At 41.4% G+C, this 9,972-nt stretch overlaps 1 protein-coding gene across 1 annotated transcript; it reads left to right on the forward strand.

The window, feature by feature from the left end:
- Positions 1 to 213: 213 nt before the first annotated feature.
- LOC141006583 (glutaredoxin domain-containing cysteine-rich protein 2) lies at positions 214 to 8,380 on the forward strand. The gene is made up of 5 exons (XM_073478794.1): positions 214 to 288; positions 670 to 853; positions 2,282 to 2,391; positions 5,368 to 5,595; positions 8,207 to 8,380. The coding sequence occupies exons 1-5, from the start codon at positions 232 to 234 to the stop codon at positions 8,378 to 8,380; spliced, it is 753 nt and encodes a 250-aa protein (XP_073334895.1). The 5' UTR covers positions 214 to 231.
- The last annotated feature ends 1,592 nt before the right edge of the window (positions 8,381 to 9,972 follow it).

Raw genomic sequence — 9,972 nt, forward strand, 5'->3', positions numbered from 1 at the left:
CTCTGTCTTTATCTGGTCTTCCACCCACTCCTAACACACGGCTCTTCAGTTGGGCTCTCATCCACCCTGTGCTTCCATCAAGCTGTGTATCAATCCATTTTTTCGTCCATCCATCCGTCCTTGCTTTCTTTCATCACACCAGGCACCACGGTGTCCAGCTGATGTCAATTCCGTAAAGAGCTTTTTGGATGGACTGACGGTCTCTCAGCGTCCGCTACTCGATCGGCCACCATGGAGGAGCTCCAGAGAAAACTGAATCAACGCTATGAAGGCACCAAGCCCAGAAAGGTGAGTTGTTTTGAAGTGCTTTTATAGATGTACTGTGTTGAGTAAGACACATATTAAGGTCACTGCCGAGCTTTCTGTTTAAATTATTATTTTATGCTTTATATCAGTGACATATTGCTTGATACTGTAGCACGCAACCAAGTGAGTCTGGTGTGTTTGAAGATCAGCTTTAAACTACATCTGATGCTGTCAAACTGCAAACTGAAAGAGGGAATGAAACAGGAAGTTAGCTTGTATGTTGAAATGCATAAACCAAAACATTTCTACTCATAAATCTCCTTTTGTTGCTCATAAGCTGAACTGCAGTAGTTAACATACCAGCGCATCTCCTCAGCATGTAAAACTTTTGTCACCTGTGTCACCTTCAACCAAAAACCACAGGTGAGGTTCAAGCTGGCATCGTCCTACAGCGGTCGGGTGCTGAAGCACGTGTACGAGGACGGTCAGGAGCTGGATAGTCCAGAGGAGAAATACCCTCACAGCTTTGTTCACCGCAAGATTCCCCCCAGCCACCTGGAGGTGGAGCAGCTCTGTGGGTTTGAGGATGCTCAGGGGGACCAGCAGGGTGGGTTTTTATTATTGCATAACATACTCTACCACTGAGTCTTTATAATCAGGACAGTATGGAAGCTAGTAACCAGGGAAACCAACAAGATATTACACGGTACTCCAGCCTATACAGCTGAGTGGTTCCCATGAAATTACTTGGGCATGTTTTTGCGGTCATAGTAATAATGATCATGTATGACTGAGATGTCTTGTACAGAGTGTATGTGTGTGTGTTGAAATGGAAACTACCAGAAAATCATCTAAGATACAAAGCGTTACAGTAATCATAGTAATGATGATGGGGGACATCTCATGGCTACAAAATTACATGCTCAACAGCCCACACATCAGCTAGAGGTGTGGCATGTTCTATATATGTAATCATTTGTTTCCAGTCATTTTTTATTGATGGAGAAGTCATGAGTTGAAAACATTATCTGATATGCAGAGTTTTTCCTGGGACGTCATAATTAATATTGCTCAAAGGCCATAATTGCAACTGACCAATCATGGTTTTGTCAGCGACTTGGGTAAAGATTGGAGAAAGATGCACACGGCCACAACCTAACCAAGTATTTTTGTTCCCTAAATCTAACCAAGTATTTTATTGCCTAAACCTAACCAAGTATGTTTGTTGCCTAAACACAACCAAGTATTTCTGTTCCCTAAAATTAACCAAGTATTTTCGTTGCCTGAACCTAACCAAGTATTTTCGTTGCCTGAACCTAACCAAGTATTTTCGTTGCCTAAATCTAACCAAGGTAGGAACAACACCAACACAGCGATATCAGATACACCAAGTTGCAACATGTTGTCAGGAATCAACTGTTAGCAGTCTGGCTAAAATAAAATCTAGCTTATTCCTAAGTGCCAGTGTTATTACAGTCAGCTATTTTGTTAGGTCATATGCAAGAACATTATCAGTTTTAAAGAGATAATGCTCATATACTACGCTATTCAGTGAGCTAATTACTAATCACTAATTTAAAGCTCCAATTTGTAATTGTTGAGTTTCATTCCCAACTCGTCAACTACTGAAGCTTGGTGTTTCCAAGGTCGTCAATACTGACGCTGTGGGCACCAACCCAAAGCACCAGTGTTTGATAAGTTGGGAATGAGACTAAACAATCTGGACCCTTAACCTAAGTGTAAAATTAACAATTAGCTGTTTGACAGGGAGGTTATGTGTCCTTGCTGCAACCAGTAACTAGAGGTACCGTTGCATGTACTTTATAAGCAATGCTGGCTAACACCTCCGAACTTGGGTGGTCACAGCTAGTTAAAGTCTGGTAACTTATGATTGGTCATTGTCGTCCAGCATGACTTGCAGAAATCCTGACAAGCATCTAAAAAATATGCCCAATTTATGGATGAAACCGGGACTTGAGTCTCTAACCTTTAAGTCCTCATTCTATCCTGTCAACGTGTTTTACTTTGTTTCCAGGTGTCTATCCTCCAACAGGGCTCATTGCCCAGAGAATAAACGTATACAGAGGAATGGGCAGCTACCAGCCTGCTGCAGGCCAGACTGAGGATGCAGAGGGAGATGCCACAGTAAGTGTTTGATAGTTTTGATTTTGCCTAATTTTGATATTAATCAAGATCAGCTTTGATTAGATTTTGCGCTCGCAGTGTCAGTTTTCGTCTGACTGAATGTCAAGTACTAAAAACTCTCCTGATTGTCTTAATTCATTCTCAAGTGCAGCTCAAATGAACTGGAATCAAAAATAATAATATTCTGGAGAATGTTACTTAAAATGTCCATTATGGTAACAGTTTATTGTAATGTGATCTTAGAACTTAAACAATAGGCTGCATCTCGATTTATTGGGAGTGTAGGCATAAGTATTTATTTATGGATGTGATGCCTAGAATTACTGCCTGCTATTTCAAACAACACCTACATAAAAGCCACTTAACACCTTAAAATTAAGTTTTTTGTTATCTGACACCCTTTGAATCGTAAATTACTAATTTTGGAGCATGATCATTGTGCAGTGTCTCTTTCTATATACTTACATAAAAGGAATTATAATAAGAAAGCACAGTATCACAGCTCTTTGGAAGAGTTGTTATTGTTTTTGTCATACCCCACAGAGCATAGCTCGTCTACATATGCTGAAAACAAACTGACACACCAAAATAAACACAAACAACACAATTACCAGCCAATGCAAAGTGATTTAATAATTCATACATCTTTAGAACAGAACAAGCAATCAAGACTCAAAATAGAAAATGGGAAGAGTCTTTGGTTAATTAAAGAATCAAATGCACGCTGTTCGGCGGAAATTGCAGACCAATTCAAGTGGAACAATGACAGCCACAAAACTGTTCATCTGACAGGATAAAGCCACTGTTACTAAGATGCTGTGGCAGTGGCTTCATTAGTGCAGCAGGCTGAGAGGGAGGTCAGCTACAGCGCCTGCTGGCTCAGTGTCAGTTTCATTCTTTTATCCTCTATACAAAGGCATGCTCGGCCCTGGTGACCAAGGCCAGTATTTATCACATTTATCTGCGCAAAACAGCAATCTGGATTTAGTTGATCTTTTTTAGGGCGTTATTAAAAAGATCGCGCGGTGGTCCTCGAGGAGCATCCCTACTGTACAAGGTCTAATGAGTTCCTCCCTGTATGACTTCAGTGCTTTCTTTCTCTGTTTTATTATAATTCACTGAGAGAAAGTTCTTACAGTTAGACCACCAACAAAACAAAAAAACAATGCGTTATCTAGTTCTTTAGTAAAAAGTTGAAGGTACTAGCTTGTGAGCATAAAAGAAACTTCAAGGTAGAAGTTAACCTGTGAGTCCCAATGTGCATTTTGGCAAAAATCAATGAATACATGATAATAATATAACAAATGAAATCACAGAGCTTAAAAGTCTGCTATGTGTGCCACTAATGGCAGGGGGAAGCTAAAGATTATGGTTTGACAGAAGAACTTAAATCATTTCACTTTTAAATTCTGGCTCCATTTTTTTTCAGTGTCTATGATGTCTAGTTTTGTTCTGCAACAACGTGGCATTCTGAATTTTGAGCAACAGCGTCTTTTTTTCAATTGTTTCTAATGAGGAGTAAGCATCTAGAGCAGCGAGCCCTCTGAGTTGAAAATCTCTCAACTTTTCAGAAAGACGCTGGTGACATCACCGTCGCACTTTTTCTTTTTTCTTGACCTAGGCGTTAATATTCACCTTATTTTTGTCTCCTATGGATCAGGTCATGCACCCACATCCTCCTTGCTCTTCTTCTCCTGAAGTCAAATAAAAACAAACCGCAAAGGTGCAGTGTCGATCATACAGCGGCAGTTGTCAAGATATTGTTGTCATAGAGACAAGACGCACGTGCAGTGTTTTTTCTCTCGGCTTCGTCCCAGCGCTCCTGGGTGCACAGCCAGCGTTTTTCCGCCCGAAAATAAAAACACTGCGTGGACACGGGCCCTTAGTGTGATTCTGTAGTTACCCCTGTAGCGTCTCTTCTTGAACCACCCCTCTAGTGCAGTAGTATAAAGATAGAGAAAATTTTGAGTCAGGGGGTGGTAGGATGGGTCATATGATGGACTTTACTTCTGAAGACCAGGGTTCATGTCCCATTTCTTACCAAGAATCCAGAGTGATTTATTATATAATGTAACTAAGCTAACGTACGTAAATGACATAACTTACGCTATGTTAGTACAAACTTACGTCACTTAGCCTAGTTATTGTAATGTATGATCTTTTCCTGAACCTAACTGTGTAGTTTTTGTGCCTAAACCTTACCAAACTGTAACCGATTGACAACGTAAATGTGTGAACTGTTTGTCAGCAAGCTTCATTTTACCAGTCCAGCTGGACGTTGCATATTATGCGTCCCTGCGAACTTGCCCACGCAGCCCTTCACGTGCAACGCTGATGCTAGACGGGTAGGTAGAGCGTCATAGTTTGAAGCTCAAGGCCACTGACCCAGCTGCCTTATTCGACGAGTTTGGAATGAGAACGCGTTAAAACACTTTTTGAACCGACGGGTGCTCTTTCTTTGCATTATTACAGTCATCACATTCTGCATCCTTTGAGAAAAATGTCCCCTCCACTCATAGTATAATAGTTAGCAGTGAGTCGGGATTCATCTCGGGACCAACTTGGTTGTATGATTAGAGTTAAATACATAAAACACGTAAAATTTCATCTAACTATATATTTTTTTCCAAGTATCGAAGATTAAGGGTTTCTCTTCATAATCAAGAATCTAGATAATCATAAAGCCGGATATCTGAGCTAAAAGAAGAAGTACTGTTGCTTCCAGTTCTCCATCTCAGAATCTTCAATAAGACCAGAACACAGCTACAGAGCATGTTGTGTGACTCTTCAGCTGCATTCAACTAGAAAACCTCTTCTCACCCACACATAAAGCCTACAGCTAAATGTGGGCACGCTCTCTTTGTGTTCCAAGATGTAGGGCAATATCCATCTAGTCCAAGAAAAGGCTATTTAAAATACGTATTGTTAAGAAGTACCAGGTGTTGTTCTTATTAACTGACATTTTCTCTCCTGCAGTCCTCAGTGTTGGACTTTGGCAAAATAATCATCTACACCAGCAACCTGCGCATCATCCGAGCACCGATGAGGAAGCCTGAAACGCTGCGGCACCACACATTGCCTCCTGTGGACTTGGAGGGATACCCAAAGGCGAGGGAGAGGGGGAGCAGGAGGAAGGCTAAAGCTCTTACACAAGACGGGGAGGAGAAGAAGGAGGAGAAACGGATCAGCGACACAGAGCCCAAGGTAATGATCCTTGGCCAAATTATTCTCAGCGGTGTGGTCGAGTTTTATCACCCTGTTTTCTGTTTCTTGGTACACTCACTCTCTCCATGTCCTCCCCCGTCTCTCTTTCTCTGCATATGTCTCCAGCCACCGTTTCTCTTCTTTATCTTTCCTCTCGAGAGGATAACTGCAGGATGGCCTGTGTGGCCATATTATTGTAATTTGTAACTGTTCACAGAGGGGTGTTTATTCTCGTCCCACAATCTCCACTGTTTCCGTGTAACTGCTACCTTATTTGCGCCCCTTCTCTTTTCTTTCCCCGTTGCCCCCTCCCGCTGTAACAACTACCATAGCATTGTCCTCGTGTTATCTGTCAACTGTGAACAGATACTGATGAGTCCACAGTTTTACTCTGCCCTTGCAGCATTTGCCTGCCACTTGCCAGCCTGCAAGGATACTCAGCTCGCTATTATCCCCTCCCTCTCACCTCCTTGGCTGATTACTGTTCTCTTTCTCTCACTCCCTCCATTCTTTTCTCACCTCTCTCGTTATTTTCTCATTTTCTCTGCCTCCAGAAAAAAAAAAAGTTCATTCTCAGCTTTTGTTTTTCCATTATTTGGCAATCTCACTCCTCTTTGTTACTTTCTTTCCTTTATCATCTTCGCCTTTGTTGCCCAGACTCCAAGGTAGTACATTTTTTTCTGCAACACACAATTAGATTTATCCTTCGTATGTGCACAAATTGTGCAACCGTTGCAACAACCTGGATTTCACAATCGTTACACCAGCTAATCATCACATCACTAACTCTATGTGCAGCTTGGACTGATGGAGGTTTTGATGCACTGAGCGTAAGCATCGACTTTCAAGGCTTGTGTGCAGATTTGTCTTATGAACCTTAGCCAGATTGACTTCTGCGGCTCCTTACTGTTTGAAAATCATCAAACAGCTGCAGTGATGCAGAAAGTCAATTATGGACCATACTGAAACACAACTCTGTGTTTTTTGAAAACCCAGTGAAAGTTAGTAAGGGCTGACACCCTTCACTGGCTGTATGTTGGGCATTTCAGCCGCAAATGGTTGGTTATTGTGGGCTTGAAACTAGTGGTGTCCTGTCAACCTGGAGAGAATGAATGTATATGTATCGCTTATAAAATGACAAACTCAAACTAGCGCTGACTACAATGAAATGTGCAACGGAAGCTGCAGTAAACTCCCTATCTAAGGAGGACGCACCCTATTTTTACCCTGATAATGTTCCATTGTGAACAGTATCTGTGTTGAAATCGTCAGGAGGAGGGCTAATTAGCTGTAAGCCCCAGTCATTCCTATGAAAGCTGCCCAGTGGCGCATGAAGCCAAAAAAGCCTGACTTCCTGGGCATATAATGCTGACTGTGCTGGCTAACTTCCAGTTTAGTGGCCGGCTAACTTGAATGTGAATTAAATAGTTTAAAAGTGCGGCTCTTCTAGACTATCCGAATGCTGTCACACCGAATGACTCAAATCATGACGACAATGACTTATTTTGCAGGGGGTTGTGGGTTCAAAACTTTTTATCCAGTGTTTTACGGCCATTTCATTCACAATGAAAGCTTATGGGAAAATGTCTTTTTGGGCCCCAGTGCATCATGTGATGTTGTAATTACATGGTTTGGCCACTGCAAAAAAGCCTGGCGCTCTTCCTAGGGGCCTGGCCTGGCTGCATTGTGTTTGGTTAGGGAGCTAACAGCTACAGCATGAACAGCTAATAGAGCTAATAGCTTACAGCTAAAAGAGCTAACACCTAACTGAGCTAAACCATGGATCTATTATAGATCCATGAGCTAAACACACAGCAGGACTGAGCGTTTCTGTTTCTGCAGTTTAAGGTGGCAACACAACAAGTTCATAGTGAATACATGTATGTGAGTACAGTTTGGATGCAAAAGTACTTTTTACTAACAAAAAAAGATGATAACAGAGAAAAAAACAATACAATTTTGGGATGGTTTAAATATGAATAGCATTCGATTTGTGGCACTGAACAGCGAAAATTTACTGGCTCCTCAGGAGAATTCACAGACCTTACTGTGCAAAGATTTTAACGACTCCCAGTTGTTTATAAAGATTTCAACATTACCTCATCGCACATCCTTGGTTACTATCCACCCTTCCTGCTGTAGATAATCTACAGGCAGCTGCTCGTTACTGTAAATTTAGCAGTAATGACCAGCTGGCTGTAAAAATGACCGGCTGGCTGTACATTATCCTGCAACACAGCTTCTTACCAAAGGCTTTTGATTATAAATAACCCTGAAAAAAATCTTCTGTGTCGTTAGGGTTGTTTAGTGTGTGCCAGCAGGCAGGCCAGTTAAAGTAGATAGCTGATGTATGCTGTTAATTAACTGGCTAAAGGTGTTGCAAGTTAAAATGGCATGCATTTCACTGTGCATTCTAACACATAATATACAACAATTGTTAAGACATGGCTGACCTAATGTCAGCCTCGCTTTGCAAACTTGCCATTCCAGTCTTTCTTACCCATTTTTCTTTCCCCTTTTTTCCCCTTTACCTGACCTTACAGATCCTCTCTTTCACCTCCTCCTTCTCCTCCTCCTCTTCTCTCCTCTAATGTGTTTCGTCTTTCTCCAGGAGGCCGACAGCTGTCAGCATTGTGGCGGTTCGGGCTGCGCTCCCTGCTCTCTGTGTCACGGTAGCAAGCTGTCCATGCTGGCGAACCGCTTCAACGAGTCCATCAGTGATCTGCGTTGCCAAGCCTGCTACCCCCATGGTCTGGAAAAGTGCCAGTCCTGCTCCAGCAAATAGCACTGTTTGGCTGACTCCCATGTCTGGCAGAGAGGGGGAGTGAGCGAATGAATGAGAGTGTGTAGCTGTGTGTGTGTGTTTGTGTGTGTGAGTGTATGCCCGATGTGCTATCGGTTTGTCAGAATTGTCTCGGACGCAATATTGCTCTAATCCAAAATGTTCTTGGTGGGGTGTTACAGAGCACTACTAGGAAACATAAGCCATCACTGGAAAGGGGAATAGTGGCTGTGCAGCGGGAACAAAATCATAAAATACAATTACTGTGTGCAGTGAACATGGCTTGAGATAACACAAACACATAATCATTTTTTTGTTGTCACATTATTTTGCATCCACGCGCTCCTCCCTGATAAAACCTTGGTTTTACGTTGGACTTATCATTTTAATTAAAACGATGCAAACATTTTGCCTTTTATTTCATCTTCTGGGAAGGCTGCCCTGTTTCCTATCTCCACTCTTTGTTCACTGGGAAGAATGAAGCCTTTTATATCCCAACGTGATGTACAGTACGAGGGTAATTGATGCTTTCATTTTTTTTTTTCAAAACATAGTGAAGGAGAGACTGTATGATAGAGTTTGAGATGGAAAGAGAGAGTGAAAGGACAGCGAGTGAGTCAAAAGGAGACCGTTTCATACATTTTATTAACAGAAATTAAATTTGATCCACGATTAAAGTACACTCAGCCCAACAATGGCAAAGCCTTTGACACAGAAGCAGTGGTTAGCATGATGAAATCAAGCTAACCACAGCTACTGTTGTTAATAAGGAAAGAAGTTACAAGTTATTTAAAATTAAGTCAAAAATATATATATTAGTATTTTTATTGTGAAAGAGTTAGAGATGATATAGACATAAGAAGAAAGGAAGAACAGCTAATTAAATGACACTACACTGGCCTGCTCAGGAGGTTAAATGATGGCGATTATGATGATGTTCTTTTTAATTAGTAGTCCCATTCTCAGGTGATTGCCATTCCAACCTGCTTCAAAGCTTTATCCACACAGTTTTGGTATATGAATGTAATAAAAAAAAAAAAACTAATTAATTAAAATTAACTAATTAATTTTCAATGGCTCCTCTTTTATTGTAGTTGTCAAGCAACTGATGTTTGAGAGTCTAACTTGTGCTTTATTACCTCCACCAAGAGGATGTTTTCACCGGTTCCTGTTAGATTGTTGGTTGGTTTGTAAGCAGGTTTACACAAAAACTACTGAACATATTTCCACGAAAGTTGGATGGAGGATGGGTCTCGGTCCAGAATAGGATCCAGGATTTCTTAAAAGGTGCAATATGTCGAAATTTTAGTTGAAAACATTCAAAAATTAACAACAATTCTAATCAGAATATGAAGAAATAAGAGTTTCAAGTTAGCATGCTAACCGGCTCGCCCCAGCCCGTCCAGGTCCCCCTCCTGCTTGCAGCCTAAACACCAACACTCTCCTGGTGCTCCGAGTTCACAGTCCCGACCGCTAGGTGCACTGCTAACTGAGCTAACTAGCTAATTGCAACTACAGTAAGCAACAATTAGCTGTTAATCTGGTCATATGCTGCCCCCTATTTGTTTTGAGTATGAATTCTTACATATTGCACC

Source organism: Pagrus major, chromosome 13, assembly GCF_040436345.1.
Source record: "Pagrus major chromosome 13, Pma_NU_1.0".
In the NCBI taxonomy this organism is placed as follows: domain Eukaryota; kingdom Metazoa; phylum Chordata; class Actinopteri; order Spariformes; family Sparidae; genus Pagrus; species Pagrus major.